The 20,348-nt window shown below is 52.3% G+C and overlaps 1 protein-coding gene across 1 annotated transcript in view; it reads right to left on the reverse strand.

Moving 5' to 3' along the window:
* The window catches only part of PKP1 (plakophilin 1), a 51,464-nt gene that overhangs the window by 12,031 nt on the left and 19,085 nt on the right, over positions 1 to 20,348 (reverse strand). The window contains exons 3-7 of the mRNA XM_027074658.2: positions 7,484 to 7,878; positions 4,670 to 4,814; positions 3,512 to 3,719; positions 2,568 to 2,745; positions 1,073 to 1,187 (exon numbers count right to left, since the gene is read on the reverse strand). Of these exons, the coding sequence (XP_026930459.1) occupies positions 1,073 to 1,187; positions 2,568 to 2,745; positions 3,512 to 3,719; positions 4,670 to 4,814; positions 7,484 to 7,878 (1,041 nt within the window). The remainder of the gene's footprint in view (positions 1 to 1,072; positions 1,188 to 2,567; positions 2,746 to 3,511; positions 3,720 to 4,669; positions 4,815 to 7,483; positions 7,879 to 20,348) is intronic.

The raw sequence follows: 20,348 nt of genomic DNA on the forward strand, positions 1-20,348 counted from the left end.
GTCCTCAGTGGACAGGCTGGGCTTTGAGACAGCAAACTTACCTTCCTAACGATGTTCAGCCCTGCTAGGGTTTGAGGGAATCAGACTTGCACGGTCTGGGTTCCACAGGTAGAGGGGATGTTGCATCCAGAGTTGAAAAACATGATGTCCACTGGGACCTGGCTGAACATTCGAGTGACTCTCTCTCTCTCTCTCTCTCTCTCTCTCTCTCTCTCTCTCTCTCTCTCCTGAGGCCCTGTTGTCACTTCCAGTGGATGAGCAGGAGACAAAATCTCTCCACAGGGAAACTATGCAAGACCCAGTGGCCGTGATGCCCAGACAGTCCCCTGGTCATCTAGGGACTCTGGGAACTCACTATTCTCCTGAGTGTCTGTCCTGCCATGGTAGAAATATCTCAGCCTTCAGTTTCTCTTTCCTCTGTGATTTTTCCTTTCTGTCTGTTTGTGCTAGTGTGTCCAAACGTCCAGAGGGGACAAGAGGGTGGCTTTGCCAATGGTCTCTTTGGCAGGTGGTGGGAAACTGTGGTAGAAGGAGCCTTGGTGCAGGAAGGATCCCTGGGGGCATCAGTGGGGTTCCTTAGGGCTGCAGGCAGGCTCAGCACTGCCAATGCCAGTGGGGGCAAATGCTCACGGAGAGCTCCCTCTGTGTCCGGCCCTCTTCACGCTTTGCTTATTAACTAATTGAGTCCTTCAACCAGCCCATGACATAGATAGGATTGTGATTATCTCCGAATGAGCACAGTGCAAACCGGGAAACAGACATCGTGGAAGTGTCTGCATTCACAAAGCCTGTAAGCGAGCAAGAGGGGATTCTGCCCCTGTAGCACTGCCCCAGGCCAGCAGAGCTCTCTGCATCCAGCCATCCCCTTCACTGGCCTTCTGTCCTGTCACCAGACCATGCCTTCAGGGCCCCCCTCAAGTGCAGACCTGCCTCGTGGAGCCTGGGAAAGAAAAATGTCAGGACCTGGAGGCCAAGGAGCTGCCCTCACTGATCCTGGGGAGGTCCTGGGCCTTGGAGCTCCGGACAGAGAGGAGGACTGGGGGCCGGGGCCAGAGCGGGGTGGGACGCTCACCTTGTCATCACAGCGGCTGGCGGCCACACAGTTCTGGACATAGGCCATGAGGGAATCAATGAGCCCCGTGTAGTTTCGCATGGTCTGGCGGCCTGCATCGGCAGAGCTCAGGTTCCTGAGGGAGAGAACAGAGAGGCCGTGAGGATGCAGGAGAGGAGGGAAGCGGGTAGAGAAGAGTGTGGTTGGGGGGCACGCGGGGGAGAGAGCAGGTGGGGGAAGTAGGGGCAGAGGAGATGGGGATGAGTTTGGAGGTGTGGCAGGAGGAGAACAAGGCAAAAAAAAAAAACCAAAAAAAACAAGGAAGAAGGAAAGAAAGAAAAACCATTCAGCGGATTCTGCCCGGTCCTGGTTGAGGTTGGATGGGGTCTCCTTGAACTCAGTTCTTTTCACCCTTCTTTCTGCCCCCCTGGGCTCCAGACCTGTAACTTTCATGACTGTCCATGGCTCTAGTGCAGCTGGCAGGTCGAGGCACGCTCCCTACCACTACTGGGCACCTGTTGAACAGGGGCTGGAAGCTTCTACCTGCCCAGTTTATTTCTGTGGAGGAGGAGAAGCTCTGTAGGGTGCTGGGGCCAAGGGCTGGATCTGGGAAAGAAGCCCAGGGGTGCTCCGCTGGGGGCCAGATGCCCCCTCCACAAGGAAGCTGTGTTCTGCCTCAGCAGTGAGCTCCTTTCCAAGCAGTCTGGGCCCATTTTCCTCTGCAGGCGGGCTGTGGCTGCTGTTGCTATTAATAGCCTTGCAGCCCCTTGAAGTCCTTAATACCCTGACTTTGCTCACTGGAGGCCACTAATGGAGGCTGACAGGGAGGAGCTAAGCTGAGAACACAGAAGCACCCCCCAACTGCACCCCTCATTCCGGGGCTCCTAGGAGTTGGGAAAGATGAACCCCATCAGAGCAAGGTGTGACCCTAACGGGGATCTGTTTCACTGTTCCACCTCTACCCTAGCACCCATGACCCCACTTGTAAACCTTTCCTCTGGAATGAGCACACCAAGGTCCCTCCTCCAACAGCCCCCAGGGGCCTTGCCTCACCCTGGTATGAGACTCAGGAGACTCTGGAAAGAGCAGTGCCACCTTTATGCCAATGAATATGGCCGTTGGTCTTAGCACCACAGCTGGGAAGTGACTCATTTAGGAGCCAATCAGCAGACTTTTGTCTAAAAGAACACTCTTCAAGAGAGTACAAGAAATGCATTTTTGGGGGGCGGGAGGGGGGGAATGGTTGAGCCAGTTTGGATATTCAGATCTGGCATTTCTACTCTTAGATTTCTAACTAAGTCTGCTGAGGTCCCTTACAGGAGGTCATGGAGTCCTGAGCCTTATCCAGATCCAGGGAAGTTAGGGATGCTGGAGTCCCATTTCTTGGAGTCTGCCCTTGAAGATCAGTGCCAGACTGCATTTTACGTCCCCTGCCCTAGGCTGGCCAAGATGGGGCTGCCTGGAGAAAGGCCCAGGGCTGGGGCAAAAGGACCCCAGGGACACACTCTTCTCTCACCTTAAGCAGCCTGTGGCATTGAAGAAGACCTCAGGGTCCACTATTTCCCGGGTCATGTTGCTGTTGCCATCACACCAGCCGGAGAAGGGAATGATGACCCGGTCAGCCAGCACAGGCAGGGCGTCGGCGATGAGTTCCACCTTCAGCTCATCAGTGGAAGACAGGTTCCAGAGCAGCCCTGGAGGTTGGGGATGGTCAACTCAACACATGGCAGGCTCAGGAAGACCCCAGGTGCCGAGGTGCCACCCCCAGCCTGCTCTGGCAAGGGAGACCTACTGAAACATCGTCTTCCAAGTAGGCCTGGTCTATCAAATCTAGTGTCTGATTATTTCCTGAGCTCATTTTCCAATGTCTCAACAAGACTTCAGGTTCTTTGAGGGCAGGGAGCATCTAGAGTTCTTTATCGAGGTCAAAATTATGAATGTGCAAGGTCATCCAGAAACGTTTAGTTTCTAATATAAATGTTAGCGCTAGAGTCTTCTAATGTTTTCTATTTTCCACCTGAAGGTCATTCCAGAAACACTTATCACGGTTACTCTGTACGTGGTCTCATCTCCCAGTCCAGTCTGAGGGCTTCCTAGTTCCTTCTAACCCTTGCGCCCCAGGCCTGAGTGCTTAGCATATTGTTTGGACACAAGAGGGCGCTTAAGACCTGAAGTTCCAACTTCACGTCCTCCTCTTCGTCTGGAAATCCCAGGGTCTGTTGAATATGGATCCTGCCTGGACACCAGCCTTCTACCCCTTGCCTTCTATCTTCAACAAGGTTGACACCTTGTGGGTAGGCACCATGTGGACGCCACTAACCTGGCCACCGTCAGTACCATGGGGCTCCCAAGACATTAGCCGGAGGTCAAATGTGCACCTGTGCTTGGGCCCAGACTGGAGGGAATGCCCTATACACCACCCACCCCCAACCCTAGCTCTCCATGGCTGGGGATCCCTACCAGTCAGTTGTTTCTGGATCTCAGTGCTCCCGGTTCTCCTCAGGAGGTTGACAGCCTCTCGGATCCCATTCTGCCTCCGGGTCTCCAGCTTGTTGGTGATGCTCCGGAACACCAGGTTACGCAGGGCCCCAGCCGCAGCCTGCTGGACGTTCTGGTTGGGGCTCCGGAGGAGGTCCACCAGCTTGCAGATGCCTCCCAACTGATAGACCTGTTGACATACAGGTGCCACATGGGCCAGTCAAGGAGGTGAGGCTGATCTGATGACACTACTCGAAGTGATTTTTCTCAGACCCCAAAGTCTACTGTCAGCTCAGAAATATTCAAGCCAGCCAAAAAAAAAAAAAAACCAGTGTGGAGTAATAGTACTCAGAAAACCAAGATGTAATCAGACCAGAAACCAAGATGGATTCCAATGCCAGCGCCCTCACATCCTCGGCAGGAGACCCTCAGCAAGGCAGTCCTCTGTTCTGAGCCTCACTTTTCTCCTCTGAAATACGGTGGTGAGGACAAGAGGACATGGTTATAAATATACTTCAAAAGTCCTAAAGCAGGACAGACATAAAGGAGACCCTCCCATGGGAACTTTCTCCTGTGACAGGAACTCTGATTTGGATGGATCTAGAATCTCTAGGAAACACATTTCAGGCACAGTTCCCTGGGGCTGAGCTGCGGAACCCTATAGGCATCCTTCCTGCCAGCCAAGCTCGGGGGGGCATGACCAAGCCCCAGTTTCCAGCACACATGCCTGGGGAGAGAGAGGATCAAGCTCTGGAAAGGGAGAGAGAGATGGAGACAGAGAGGCAAAGAGACAGAGACAGAGAGACAGAGAGACAGATAGAGGGAAGCGGGGGGAGGGAGTTGAAGGGTGGAAAGTAGTCATACTCTTTAGTGGAATTTGAGAAAGGGGATTTCTGTTGAACTCACAGCTGTCTCTTTCATGATCAGTGGAGGAAATTCCTGACTAATGTCCACTCACCTGGAGGGTTAAGATGCCCAGCTGTGATCTCAGGCAATGCCAAGCACACTGCTCACCCAAGGCAGCTGGGCAGGGTGAGAAGGAGCAAGTGCAGATGTCCCCACCCATGTCTAAATGGGGTCAGGCTGACACACCCAGTCCCTGCCCAGGTCTATAGGGGAGGAGGGTGTGTGGTCAGTTACCTGCTGCTTGGCGGATTCATCCTGGAAGCAGGTGTGCTGGATGTAATAGGCCCCGATGGCCTGGTACTTCTCATCCTGGGAGCTCAGGTACTGCACGGCCTTGGGGATGGTCAGCCCACTGCACTCAATATCCTCACTGCAGATCCTGTGGGCAATGGGCAGTGGGGGGGGGGGTGGTTACCGGGTAGGCTGGGAGAATTTCCCCTTGTATGCCCAAGCTGGCACAGCCTCATCTGCAATCTGGAAAGCCAGAACAAGGCAGCCCTAGGCCCACTTGGAGAACATTCCTGTGGAACAGCTCTTCCAGAGGAGGGAAAAGGCTCATCCACGGCGAACACTCACTGTGATGAAGTCCAGGTCATGGGTCAATATCCAAACAGGTAAATTACCTCTGCACCAAGACAAAACTCTGCCCTATTCCCAAGAGGAAGCTCCCCACCTCTCTGCCATCTTTCTTGTTTGTGTCTGGTATTGGGAAAATGGAAGAGAATGGCTGTGAGCCTGTCCAACTGTCCATCCATCCATCCATCCATCCATCTTCCTTCCCTCCTGTCTCTATCCATCCATCCATCCATCAATGCAGCCATCTGCCCTCACTCCCTTTGTTCCAAAGTCCAGCTAATTCTTCTTACAAAGATCCTCATACCTGCTTCTTCCTCCCAACCTCACGGTCACTGCCTTCCTTCTGACCATGATCACTCTCACTGGAACTACAGCAAGAGACCCTCACAACTGGCTCTCTTCTCCAAGCTCCGTCATCCAAAATTTGACTCTCCTTTTCCATACTCACAGTCCTAAAACGTGGTTCACTGTGTTGTTCCCATCGGCAGGTTCAAGTGCAGACTGCTTAGACTAATATCCAAGGGCACATGTTAAGTCGAACCATGTGAAAGGGTTGATAGTCAACCTTTTTGAGCCATAAAACTAAAAATTTCATGTTTTAACCTAATAGCTTGGCTCTCTGCTAAGCCCTCTTGCACACTCTCTAGCCCCTAACAAGGTCTGCTCCAGCCTGACTCTTCTCTTCACTGACCCCTCATCAGGGCTCAGGTGTACCCCTTTCCCTTCCCCTCACGGTGCATGTGACCTGCTGAGGTCCTGCTGCTGTGAACATTTCAGGGCAAGGAAACCTCTCTCCTAGGAATCCTTCCAGCTTCTGTGATGTTGAGTCTCAGCTGCCTTTCCACCTGTCTGTGTCCTGGTTGCCAACAGAGATGGAAAGTTCCTGAGGGCAGGGACAGCCCCTTCTATGGCATCCAGCCCTACCCCCCTGGAAATCTCCCCAGCATTTCTAGAGGAAGCCCGCTCCTCACTTTTACTAGCCTCAGTCTTGCCACAGTAAATGCTCAGTAAGAATTCATAGTTTTAGTGTGGCATCCTAACTCCATTTCTGGAAAAACTGCCCAAGGGGTGAAGCTCTCCTGTCTTGTATCAGCAGCACCCTGGCCCTGAACTGAGAAAATGTCACATCTGCCAGTCAGACATCATCTCTAAATGGCTTGACGTTCATCCCCTCCCATGTCTTACCTAGACCTTGACCTCTCAGGGCCTCTGGTTTGGGGCAATAAGCTAGGGCTAGACGCTGCCCTGTTCCTTGCTCCAAGGGAGAGGGTTTCTTGGTCCTTCTCCGAATCATCCTAAATATACCTTATGGCCTTTGAGTAGTTAGGAGAGGTCCAGCTCTACCTCGGGATTCAGCTTAGTATTAAAACAGTGGTGAGTGGGGGAGAGTGTGGGAATGCTTTAGCAGCTGTGTAGCCTTGGGCAAGCATCTCTGTGCCTTGTTTCCTCCTCGGGAATTCTAGCACCTGCCTAGAGGGGCTATGAGGACTAGAGGTGAAGAATGCAAGCTCCTGGCGCTCTAGGAAAAGCAGTTTGTCAGTTAATTGTGTAGCTCTGGGACAGCTCTAGGCCGCTCTGTTCCTAGCTGTGTCCCTACACTTACCACACTTCCCCAGCACAGGAGATGCTTAGTGAATGTTTGTCAAATAAATGAATAAACGATCATTAAGCGGTGATAAGGAACAGTTTGGAGGTTCATGGGGCTCTGAGCCCTGGAGGGCAGGCTCAGTGTCCCCAGAGACACTGTGGCCGTCCGCAAGCCCCCTTGTGCCCGTGGCTCTTGACAGGACACCCGCCTTCGTTTCCTTCATTCTCACTGGGTGACAGGCCTTCAGTGTTGAGGGACAAGGGTTGTACTCTGTTCCTCAGCACTAGCTCCGGTTCCTCAACTTTTATGTCTGTCTTGGCTGTCTTTTGTCCTATAAGGTGGAACAGGGCCCCTTTCCCATCGTCTACATCAGGGCAAACTCGTTGGCTCTTCCAGAACACGGATAGAGATGTGCATGGCTAAGATCACAGATTCCCTGTCCCCTGGAGGGCTTGTTAAAACACACACTGCTGGGTCTCTCCCTGAGTTCCTGAGTCAGTAGGTCTGGGTGCAGCCTGAAAATTAGCATTTCTCACAAGTTCTGGGTGATGCTGCTGCTGTTGTTGGGAGGCATACGCTTTGAGAACCATGAGCCTAGCTAACCTTCTCTAATTAGCCTCCCTCTGTTCATAACCCGTGACCCTTTAGAACCTATATACTCAATGCATCTGTTTGAATGTCTGGGTTCTGTCTCCCCCTTCACACTTCCTGAGGCCAGGAAGCGTCCCCCTCCCCACCGCTGCCCCCGCAGGGACAACGAGCCCCTTGGGGACAAGAGGCCGTCTTTCCTATCATCAGCAACAACCTTGTGTAGTATAGTCAGGCAAACTCCGTCTCCTACCTGGTCCCCACCCCGGCCCCCAACACAGCCTGGCAGCACTTACTTGGAGCTGGCCCTCGAGTGACCGAAGGACAGGTCCTTGTTGCAGGAGATGGGCGGGATGTACACCGGGTCCTGCTTGGAGGTGCAGGAGGGCGGGCGCACAGGGCACTTCTTGACCGCCTTCTGGCCACTGCAGGTGCTGTAGAAGCTATAGCGGTTCTGGGTGGTCTTTTGGCCCTTGTTGCTCAGTGTGCCCTTGCGCAGGGTGCCCCGAGGGTCACAGTAGAGGTCGGGCTCGCTGCGGCTCGCCTTGATTTTCTGCATGAAGCAGATGTCGCTGCCGGCGCCCGTTGCGTTACAGCTGCCCCGTTGGTAGTGCCGGCCCCAGTTCTCCATCTGGCTGTAGGAGCTGAAGCGTCTGTTGTCATTCTCCCGCTTGAGGGTCCCGTTGTAGATCTGGTCAGAGAAAGGGAGAAAGGCTCAGTCAAGGTTCCTGACCGGGGATTCTGGATCCAGCTGGCCATGGGGCGGAGTCCGCCCCCCGCCCCTGTGATAATGTTCGTGGAATCCCAGAATGTTTGGAGTGGAAGGAATCTCAGCCATCATCTGATATATTACTTTTCAAACGGCAGATTGTGACCCATTATGGATTGGGAAATCAATTTAGCCGATTGTGACTATCATTTAAAAAAAATGGAATAGACTAGTATATACTGGAATGTAAGCTCTCCGAGTGCAATGCCGGGAGTAGAGACACTCGTGGTGGTGTGACACAGCACGTGGGTGCTGGGCTGCGATGTAAGATGTACGTCCTACAGTGGGTTGTAGCCACCGACCCAGCCCTCCACGGCCTTGTCCAGGTGGGGAGTCGGAGGCACAGAAGAACTCAGTGAGGGAAGGGCAACCCTGGACTGAAGCCCAGTCCCTACACCCTCGCCCTGTCACCTCGTGCCATTCCCAGACACCGGCAGCTTCCAACACAGCCAGCCTTGCTTGGCCACTTGCACTCAGGGTGGGGAAATCTCTCCTATTCTGGCCAGGGCTGTTTTCCACTGTTATTTCTCTGTTGAACTCCTCACGTTGCCTCCCCTCTGCCAGGGCAAGAAGCAAATGGTAACGGGCCCTCCGGGGGAACCCCTCACAGGCCAAAGAGAGAAAATACTTCTGCTACTGCGCCACCTTTTAGAAAAGTGCCTGCGCACAGGGAGGCAGGCCAGGGGCTTAGGGTGGGGCGCAAGGGGACCTCCTGGGCTTCGTTGTCCAGCTTGCAGTGGGGAGAGGCTGGGCAGAGGCTCAATCCAACAGGAAAACTTATGGTAATGAAGCGACCCCCAGGGCTCTGTGTGATCTTGCTCAGGGATGCAGCTTCCCTGGGAAGAGCCTGCAAAGCTGAAGGTTTGGTGGGAATGAGCTCGGAGCAGATCTGTTCGAGGGGGACTTTCCCAGGAGCTCACAGGCCAGTGGGCCTGCCTGCTCTGACTTGTTCTCAGACTAGAGGATAACACCGAGCCTGATAAAATGTCTCCACACAGGTGCTGACTTGGATCTCACCTTTGCTGGGATGAGCCAAGGCCAAGTCTAGCAGCCCGGAGCCTGCCTGCCCCACCCCATGAGTGTGTGTGTATGTGTGTGTGTGTGTGTGTGTGTGGCAGAGGTGGTTGGGCAATTGGGTTATTCTCCTCCACACCACATCTAGCCACACAAGGCTGGGGAGGGGACTTCTCTTGGCCAGTGCCCTTTCGTCTCTGCAGGGAGACTCTCAGCAGGAAGCCACCCATGGGTTGAGGTCCCAGTAAGGGGTGGCATCCAAAAGTCACAAGACGGGGGGTGGGAGGGAGGGGAGGGGAGGTGATGGGTACTGAAGAGGGGATCTTTTGGGATGAGCACTGGGTGTTGTATAGAAACCAATTTGACAATAAATTTCATATATTTAAATTAAAAAAAACCACAAAAGTCACAAGCCACAAAATTTTAACCTTCACAACGGTGCTCTCATCAGCTCCACCCACATGCTCAGCTGGGCACTCCGGTGGGCACAATTTTCCTCCTCAAACTGGGTCAAACCAACCTACCCAAAGGGAACAGGTGCCGGGGAGGCATAAATGAACAATAACAGGCAGAGGGAAGAGAAGTGATGAGCGTTTTTGACGGGAACTCGGAACTCGCATTTTGTAGCACCTTGTAGACTTTACCTGCAAAATATGCAATTAGGCCTCCCCTGCTTTAGGCCAATGGCCACACCCCTCTCAACTTCATTCTCCCAGGATGCGGGGAGGTGATGATGGCACTTTGGAGGCAGGCTAAGCCTTAAATGGAAATGCAACAAGGAACTCTCTTGTTCTTAGTAAATGACACCCCTGGACGTCATCTCAGATACTTGAGGAATCCAAACACTCATCCTGGACCAAACCCAGCAGAAATGTGATCACGCTGATGAAGCCTGACAGAGGCTTTGGGCTTTGCTCTCCCGGGCTGGGAAAAGGAGGAGCAGGCAGCCCTGCCAAGTCTTGGTGAGGGTGGGCTGCCCACGGGGAGTGGGGTTGGATGTGCCCGCAGGGGTCAGGTGTGGTGGAGAAGGCAGGGCTGTCCCCGTGGGACCGAATTTCCTGCCCCGCCCCCCGCAGCTACATCCCAGTGGCGTCACCCATTCCTGGGAGCCCCACCCCGACTCTTGTATCATGGCTGCTGGCTGCTGTGCTGTCTGCTGGTGGCTGAGGATAGCTGTGGGTGACTCTCCCGTCATCATCACTTTGACAGGTGGGAACCGAGCTTCCTCTCAGCCAGGCCCTTTTCTGCCCTAGCGCCACAGGGAGTCTGCATTTACCCCTCTGGGCTCAGACAAGGCTGGCTATCACCAGCCTTCTGGGCACAGATGGCCTGTGACCTTTCCCTTTTCTGCCTATCAGGACAAGACCTTGGGACTCCAGGTGCATTCCTCTAGCTCACCGGGCAGAGGGGGACTCGGTGGTCAAGAACACAGAGTCTGGAGCCACACGGCCTGGGCCGAGTCCTGGCCATGTCAATTGCTCGATGGGTGGCCTCGGTCAAGTTACTTAAACCCACCATGCCTCAGTTTTTTTTTACATCTGTCAAACTGGGATCATAATTGTATCCAGTGTTGGGAGACTTCAGTGAATGAGCGTTTCTGAAGTGCTTAGGACAGTGCATGACATAAATGTTTGTTTAGTAGGGCCATCTGTATCCCTCTGATGCTCAGACTAGACACAGACTGGTGGCATGTAGGACCTGGTTGAGGGTTTACATCACCCAAGCCATACCTAAAGGAGCGACCAGGTTGGCACATGAGGGGGATGAACCCAGGCCAGCTCCAGCCCCGGGTAGGGGTACCCACTAGTATTTAGAACCCATGCTAGTCTCACCCAATGGCCACAGAATAGGCCTCAATAGGTTTCAGAAAAACAAAGGAGTATGGTCTGCCTGTATGACTTTATGTAGGGATGACACAGTGTTTCTTTACGTGGGTGCTGTCGGCATTTGGGGCAGGACAATTCTTCATTGTGCAGGTTGTCCCAAGTATTACAGGTGTTTAGCTGCCTCTGGCCCCCAGGCCCTAAATGTCAGTACGCCATGCAGCCATTGTGACCAGCAAGAATGCCCCCACACGTTTCCAAACCCACCCTTTCAGATCCTGAGCAAGCACCTGCAGCCAGAATGGAATACGAGGGCAGTGTGCACACACGTGCCCGTGCCCACGGCAGGTGGGAGAGCTTCCCTACCAGTGCCGGGTCTCCCAGACACACCCCACACTCAGATAGCGATCTTCTGGCAGCGTCCTCTGCTTTGAATACAAAGGACAGTGAGACACACACACACACACACACACACACACACACACACTCCTTGTCTGGTTATCTCATGCTTCCTTGGGAAACTCCAGCCTCAGGTGGGATGGTCCATGCATCAGAACATTCCAGTGGCTAGTAACTTGACTTTCTGGGGGCAGAGCTGACCCTCAACCAGAGAACAGGCTGGGCTGGACAGCCAGGGGGAAGTCCAGGCTGTGTCCAGACAGATATGCTTCTCCACCTGGAAGATCAATGGGGCTCTGGGGAGGTCAACTCGTGGAACCACCTTCCAGGTGGGCTAGAGAGAGCTGCTTTTAGCAAGGAGCCTCTCCTAGCCAAGTCCTGCTCTGCTCCCCCTTGTGCTAATGACTTAGGTCTTGTAACTAACCCACCTTTCTTTTCTTCTCCCCTTCCTTCTTGGAGAAGAGTGGAATTCTATGTCCTGCCAAATGCTCCCCAGCCCCTCTTCCTGTTCCCCCTTTTACCAGGAAGTGCTCAGAAGCCAACCCCTTCATTTTTCAGGCAATGAAACTGAGTCCTAGAAGATGACTAGACTAATAGAGCCCAAGATCCAAGGTCTCAAAGAACTGAAGATAGTCAGCTTTCCCTTGAGAGTTCCATTCAGTCTGAAGAGGCCCCTGAACTGGAAGAGCTCCTGTTGGCCCAAGATCATTGGACATGAGAGTGACTAACCATTTAAGAAGAGATGGCATCATTTTGTCCTTCCAACTGAGAATCATTTCTGACTCCTCCCTTTCCATTCCCACTGCCCAGACTGTGGCCCTGACAAGCTTCAGCTCACAAACGGACAATTCTAGTGCCTCCTGCCAGCCCCTAACCCAGCCCCTGGGGTTCTGGTGCCTTCCTGGTGGTGCCATCCACTTGACCTTCCTCAGACAAAGCTTTCCTTGCTTGACAAGCCCACAGTGTCTCTCTGCTTCTTGCAAGACAAAATCACCAGCCTGGCCCTTGTCTCTTTGGTCACCTCTTCCCCTCCCCAACACACCCCCTTACACTGTCTGGTGACATTGACCACATCCTGCTTCTGCTCAACCTCTTCTCCATCCTGCATAGCTTCCTTGCCCCTCCACCCAAATCCTATGTTTCTCCAAGGCCTTGTCTCCAAACTGTCATCTGCACACCCTGTTGACTGTGACCTTGTGTTTTCTCTAGTTGCTAATGGTCTCTGTCATTTCCCCCAAATTACTGTGCCTAGAACAGGGCTGGGCTCACTGCAAGTGCCCAGAAGAGTTGTGACTTGCCATGGGACTTTGTGCTGGGGATGGAAATTTGGGCTGTTGTACTGGAATTCCCGCACTCCCGTGGGTGCAGGAGAGCCTCAACAACTAAATGAGCTGCTAGGAAGGCAGGAAGGTTCCAGATGAGGCAAGCCAGTCTGTGAGGGTGGCCCTGCATGAGTTCAGGCTGAAGGGGTCCAGGATTCTTCCCTTTACCTTGTGACCTGGGTGATATTAGCTGGTGGGTTGAGCCTAGAGAGTTCTATTCCAGCTCAGGCTGATCAGACAGAAGCTGCTGACTCCTTGGGAGCCAGGCATGTGCTGGGCAGACCAAGATGAAAAGAGTGTCTGTGTCCCCAGCTATTAGCCCATTTTGAAACCACGCTTCTGCTAGCAAGGTGGGACCGGCCGAACCGGCTCTCCAGCAGGACGCACCCTGCTCTTCCCTGCCCAGTCACGCACCCAGCAGAGTGCCCAGCAGGGCCACCTTTGGCAATGTGATCTCCAACGCCCTTCTCATGAGAGCAAGCGCACGCACACGGTTTCATGGGGTCTCTGTGCCTCTTGGGCTTGGCGAAGCCCTCCTGGGAAAGACCTTCATTGGAAATGCCTTGAGGACAGATCCCATTCGCCACTTCCCTTGTACCTACTACCCCCCGTCAGTGCCCGTTTGAGGGCCCTGGTGTAGAAGACATGTCATAGCTCTCTTTCATCCTCCCGGGAGATAAAACGGTACTGGCGTGGCTGGCCTGTCACAGGGTGGCCGGAGGGGTCTTCACATGCTGTGTGGCAGCTCTGCTCTACTTTTTCTGGGGATCTGGAAGGCGCAGGTCCTCTCCCATCATGGGCTGCCCAGGAGGGGACAATCAGGGCCCCAGGGCATGGGGAGTTCCCCCCGTGCAGGGGGTAGAGGTGGCTGCTTACTCAGCAGTTTGAGTCACTGAGAGCCACTGGGCCTGAGTCACCAAAGGTGGGACTTCAGCAGGAGGAGTGCCAGTCCCTGTCTCCCCCTGGGCTCTGCTCCCTCTCTGGCGAGGAGCAGATGGTCCCACCCCGGGCTGGTCTTCCTTCCTTTCTGGGGCACGTGACTTTGTGTGGCACGTGGAGAGCAGAGCAGCCCCCCCACCCCCCTTCACTCAGCAGCCCTGACGTCTGGGCAAAGAGCAAACTCATTCTGTTTGGAGGAGGCTGTGGTGGGCGGGCCCCTGTTGCGGGGTCCTCAAGGGCAGGGAAGAGCTGCTCCACGATTCCATCCGCAGCACCCTGAGACCAGAAGTGCCTACTCAGGAGGGAACCCCAGTTTGCAAACTGAAGGGCAGAGCCTGATGGATGACCAGCTCCCTGTCTACCCAGTCAGGGGAGGCACAACAGGAATCTGAGACGGCCTGATGTCACGCGTTGGCCATCTTCTATCGCCTGAATTTTTTAAGTGCAAAAACAAAACAAAACAAAACAAAACAAAACAAAACAAAAAAAACCCATGAAAGTTTTGACGCCTATCCCATGAGGACAGAGTTCATCAGAGAGCTGGCTAATAACGGTTAGTGTCCCTTGTAACCTTTAACAGGTGGAAACTCTGAGCCCGCATCAATCTGGGCAGTAGTGGGAAATGTGGGTAATTCAGAACAAGTTTTCTGGACAACTGCAGCCCAGCTAGAAAAGATCCTATGAAACTCCAGGCTGTGGCTTGTGGGTCTTTCAAGATGGTGCTGCTCTCTCTCTCCAGGGAGCTCACAACTCCGGTGAAAGAAGCACCTGCCCTCTTGGGCTCCATGCTCCAAGTCTGTGTCTCGGGCTGGGGGGAGGGGAGGCCCACCGCAGCTCCTGGTGCTACTGGGCAGCGGGAGGCCCAAACACACTTGTGTACCCCAGCACCTCGCTGAGATCTGGCCCTCAGTACCATCTGCTGTCGGAACAGACAACCGTGTCAGCTCCAGCACCCAGCTCCGTTTCCACATCCTGCTCCTGGCTGAACGGCTCGACTGTGGGAAAAAGCGGATTTTCTGAAAATCTTCTCTGGCACCTCTCCCCCTTCACGTCTGAGCAGTGGTTTTTGTTTTTTGTTTTTTTAGCTCCTGGAACTCCCAGGATGGGTTTGGGGAGCAAGGACCTAAAGTTTCACATATTAGATTTGGGAAAGGAAATCCCCAGCAGGTGATTACCACCTGAGACACAGGTCTCACAGGCCCGGGGGCCAGGGACCCCTGAATCTTGCCACCTGTCTTACATGGGCTCGGACAAGTCTGAGGTATGACTATTCTGCCCTCCAGGAGTCCCATGTTCTGTGGTCACAGCTTCTGCCTTTTGAGCCCAGAGGCTGATTCCATTGTCCCAGTAACTGTTCATCCTGGGAAGGAGTCTTATAAAGTTCGAACTTGAACTAACTCCTGGAATCTCAGAGGATACACCAGTTCCTGGATGAGCATACTTGAGGGTCAGGAAGATCCTACCAAGCCACCCACCCCCAACACTGTGCTGGGAAGTCTGGGGGGAGGCTCGGTGGCCCCCTTAACGATCCCATACATACACCGGGCCTGGAGGTGCCTCCAGACATAAGAAGAGGGCCAGAGGCCATGAGGTGGGAACATCCTCAGGGACAGATGCTTACTTTTCCCAGAGCAGAGCTCCCCGGAAACATCAACAGTGGAAGGAAACTACTCCCACTGATGAGATAGTCAAGAATTTCACCTGAAAGGAGGGACAGAATTTCACCTGAAAAGGGGCTGGATCCCCCAGGGCTTGTGTCTCACTTTGGAAGGGGAGCCCGTGTGCATGTATGCACACATATTCCCATATGCACACCTGCCTACCTGGGACACACATCACTCTGCTGGCAGGGGACCCAGGGAGGGAGGGTATTTGGAAGTTCCTCTGAACATAATGTAAAAACACCTTAGCAGGCATGGTGCTTTACAGTGTGGAAAGAGCTTCCCCATTCAGCATCTTGTTGGAGACTCCTGTTGGACAGCGTTCTGGTCTCCTGCTTTGCCAGTGAAATGTCAGGGCAGACGGCCGCATCCTTGTGCTCTCTGTGAGCATGTAGGAAGCTCACAGAACTCGAGACTTGGCTAAGACCACACAACTAAGCTGGGAACCTGGACTCAGGTCTCCAACCTCCCTCCTGGTGTTTGTCTTCCAACCACTCTGTCACCAGAGTCTGGTGACACAAAGGAAGTCTAAATGGCAAGGAGCCCCTGCAGCTCGGGGGTGCTCTGCAGAAACTCTACCTGTCTCTCTGGCTAGTTGCTGGCTCCTAGAAAACTCCTTCCCCAGGGGTTGCAAACATAGGAAATACGTGCCCCCAGCTTTTGGCCCATTGTGAGCGATGCTTAGAGACATTTGGGGAGGGTAGCTGCTCAGCTGTGTGACACAACCTTACTGCCCAAAGACTTGGGCCACAAGACCTTCTGTTCCAAGGGACACCTGTGGGCAAGGAGACCCCATGGTCATGACAACTGGTCTGTTTTGACTGGGACACAAGTGTGAAGGTGTAGGACAATGACTGTTTGGTACCCTTGCAACCACACCTTGCTCCAAATGCATCGCCGAGCACACACAAATTGGGCTGGGAAAGCAGGGAGTCATGTCAAGACTGGTGACTGAGGCTGGGCCTGGAGTTCCTGGAATTAGCCAAGGGTTGCTGAACTTCTTCATGCTCAGGGAATTGGGCTACCATGCTCCAAGCCTCGGGGGCAGTCAAGAGGGAAGAGAAGAAAGGGCTGGGTCACTAGCTAGCCCTGAGCTCCCCAACTCTCCCCAGGCTTCCTCCCACAGCATCTCCACTTTGCCCCCAGCATCGTGGGGCCTCTAAGAGCTGATGAGGGCTGCAGGCAGGTGTGGAAGAGGCCCAGGATTTCATGTGAACACTTCCCAGGTTAGCCCCAGAGAGCAACCCCACAGGACTCAGCACTCAGCACGCCATCAATTAGGTCAGAGAGCTGTAGACAGTCAGAAACATCATGTTTCCCTGAAATCATAAAACTCCTAGAAGAAAACATTGTCAGTAAGCTCCTTGACTTGGTGAGGGTTTTTTGAATCTGACATCAAAGCAAACGAAGCAAAGAAGGGGACCACATCATACTAAGCCCTTCTGCACAGCACAGGAAACCATCAACAAAATAAAAAAGCAACCCACCAAATGGGAGAAAACATTTGCAAATCATATATCTGATAAAGGGTTAATACCCAAAATATATAAAGAAGTCATACCACTCAATAGCAACATAACAAAACAAAAAACCAATCTGATTTAAAGATGGGCAGACCGAATAGACATTTTCCCAAAGGAAGACATACGAATGGTGAACAGGTACATGAAAAGGTGCTCATCATCATTAGTTGTCAGGGAAATTTAAATCAAAACCACAATGAGATAACACCTCCCACCTGCCAGAATGGCTATAAAAACGTGAAATAACAAGTGTTGGTGAGGGCCCAAAGAAAAAGGGGGCCCTCGTGCCCTGTTGGTGGGAATGCAAACTGGTGCAGCCACCGTGGAAAACAAGATGGAGTTTCCTTCAGTAATTAACAACAGAACTAGTGTATCTACTTTTGGGCATTTTCCCAAAGAAAATGAAAACACTAACTTGAAAAGATACCTGCACTCCTATGTTCCCTGCCGAGTTATTCACGACAGCCAAGACATGGGAACAACTGAAGGGTCCACCAGTGGATGAATGGATAAAGAAATAGTGGTGTGTATATGCACACCCTGGAACATTATTTTTTTTTTTAATTTTTTTTTTAACGTTTATTCATTTTTGAGACAGAGAGAGAGACAGACCATGAATGGGGGAAGGTCAGAGAGAGAGGGAGACACAGAATCCGAAACAGGCTCCAGGCTCTGAGCTGTCAGCACAGAGCCCGACACGGGGCTTGAACCCACGGACCGCGAGATCATGACCTGAGCTGAAGTTGGACGCCCAACCGACTGAGCCACCCAGGCGCCCCACCCTGGAACATTATTAAACCATAAAAAGAATCAAATCTTGTCATTTGCAACACTATGGATGGACCTTAGGGGCATTATGCTAAGATAAATAAGTCAGAGAAAGACAAGTATCATATGATCTCTCTTCTACGTGGAATCTAAATCCCCCCTCCCCTGCCAAACCCATAAACCCACAAACAAAAACACAAAAACCAGGCTTATTAGATACAGAGAGCAGGCCAGGGGCTGAAGAGGGGGTGGGGGTGGGGCTGGAGAAGTGGATGAGTGGCGGGGGGGGGGGGTTCAAAAGGTTAAAAAAAATTATCTTTAAATGCTCTGTTAAAAAAAAAAAAACAGGGGTGCCTGGGTGGCTCAGTCGGTTGGGCGTCCAACTTCGGCTCAGGTCATGATCTCGCGGTCTGTGGGTTCGAGCCCCGCGTCAGGCTCTGTGCTGACAGCTCAGAGCCTGGAGCCTGTTTCGGATTCTGTGTCTCCCTCTCTCTCTGACCTTCCCCCGTTCATGCTCTGTCTCTCTCTGGAATAAATGTTAAAAAAAAAATTAAAAAAAAACAACTATTCGGTCATCCATCTTGGGGAGGGGCTCCACTTTGTTGTTTTTCTTCTTGGCTTTCGGCTCTACCTGACCTGCTGAACCAGCTTTAGGAAAATTATCCTGAATGATGAGTTTGTGACCCAGAATCTCCCCTAGGGTAGGTCACACACCACTGGTGATAAGGCACAGTAGTAACTAACACTGAAGCATATAGAAAGCTCTTCCTTTTTCCATTTGGTTACCACGAGGAGAAAGTCTAGGTTGGTGCCAGTATGTTTCTTTTTTTTTTTTTTAACATTTATTTATTTTTGAGACAGAGAGAGACAGAGCATGAACAGGGGAGGGTGAGAGAGAGGGAGACACAGAATCCGAAACAGGCTCCAGGCTCTGAGCTGTCAGCACAGAGCCCGACGCGGGGCTCGAACTCACGGACCGCGAGATCGTGACTTGGCTGAAGTTGGATGCTCAACCGACTGAGCCACCCAAGCGCCCCCAGTATGTTTCTTTAATACTTGTCAGCCCCCCTTTCTGAGCAGAAAGAAAAAAAAAGAGAGAGAGAGAGAGAGAGAGAGAACAAAAGCTTCATCTGGCTAGAATTAAATGATGATTTGTTTTAATTCTTTTTATTATTATTGGTTATAAGTTATGGTTAGCCTTCATCTATGGAAAACAATACTGGGTTTTTTGTTTTTTTTTGTTTTTTTTTTTTACTTTTGAGTTAGTGATATAAATTCTCCCTTCAAAATTCCTTTTGAAAATTAAAGGTAAGTACATTAAAAATAAGTAAATAAGAGTTGGTTGATAATTTCATAGAAATTGTGAGAGCAGACTGCAAGTGACTGAGGTTTGGGACACACTGTTGCACACAGTGACAAGGGTATCCAGATGTAACAGTGTGACAAGATGCTCTGGGCAAGGAGTTGGGAGATCGGGACTCCGGTCCTGGTTCTTCTCTGTTTAGCTGTGCAGCCTTGGGGAGTCACCTCACGTCTCTGATCCTATTTCCCCAGCTACGGTGTGCCCTATAAGGCTTCTTCGGACTTTGGCATTCTATGATTCAGCCCTCACTGAAGTTACAAGCGGCCTCCTTCCCAGTCTTGCTCAGGGCTTGGGAACGGACAAACCCCACCAATCCCACCTTCACCCCCTTCAGGCCGCACCCTTGTGTGCCCTGACGATGAGTAGGAGGGGAGGGGCTGGGGGTCTAGGGCCCCAAAGCTTCTTCTCTCCCTGGCTGTGTCTCTACCTCCCACCTCCACCCCCCACCTGATTGGATTGTGTTTTTTAGCTGAGTTTGCTCTCCTGGGGCAGGAAGGCCTCCGTAGAGACTTGCCAGGGCCCTGGGGGAGAATGCTGAGCCTCACCCTCATGAAGGGTGGGGACGGCTCTTCCACCCACTTGGGAAATGCTGCTGCATTTGTCTCCTGAGCTCTGTGACAAAAAGAAAACTCTCAAACCAGAAAAGAGGTATCAGAATATCTACCCAGGGCTTTGTTTTCATGGCCCTCCATCATGTCCTTGCCGCTTCCTGGCTCGGGCGCATTTGCAGAGCTCGCCTAGCAAGAGAGATCCTGACTCACTCCGGCCCATTGGGCCCTGGACTCAGTTCTGCCAAGTCTACCTGTGAGGTACCGGGCAAGTCCCTGCGCTTTTCTGCAGCTTGATTTCCCTGCACATAAATCAGAATAATAATACCCGGTTCACCTACTGATCTCACAAAGACTGAAGGATCAAATGGGGAAATAAAAACATGAACCTTTTGTGTAAATTCAAAATGCTGCACTAATTCAAGGGATTGTTAAATGGCAAGGGTGCTGAGGACCGAGTTATCCCCCCCCCCCCCCCGTAAGAGTGGACTGTGGGTGAAGGGGCGGGGCAGTGGCGGCCTCGCAAGCTCTCTCCCCTGCCTGCTAACCCCATGGGAGGCCCGTGCCCAAACCTCTGTCTCCTCCTGGGAACTGGGTCTGGAGCTGGGGAAGGAGGCTCGTAGATCACCTGGTCCCCCCCTGCCACTTACAGATGAGGAAACTGAGGCCTGGAAAGGTTTAAGTTGGCTTGTGCTGTACACAATAGCACTTAATTACATCCTCTCTTATGCTGTTGTTTCCTCCTTTAGTTGTTTTTAACTACAGTGTTTGGACTTTAAAGACTTGGTGGTTGAGTAGATTAGTTCTTGTCAGGACCAAAGAACAAAACAAAACAAACAAAACAAAAAAACCAAAAAACAAAACCAAGAGAAACAAAACCCCCAGAAACCCCACAAAACAAAACCCAGGCCCCGAACTCCACTAATTTTCTTCTGGAGCAAAATAAAAAAGTGTATAATTATCCTTGACTCTTCCAATCTTCCCTCTAGAGTCTCAGAGGCTCTACCTTGAATTTGTACGTGAGACGGAAGG

This window comes from Acinonyx jubatus, chromosome E4 (assembly GCF_027475565.1).
Source record: "Acinonyx jubatus isolate Ajub_Pintada_27869175 chromosome E4, VMU_Ajub_asm_v1.0, whole genome shotgun sequence".
In the NCBI taxonomy this organism is placed as follows: Eukaryota; Metazoa; Chordata; class Mammalia; order Carnivora; family Felidae; genus Acinonyx; species Acinonyx jubatus.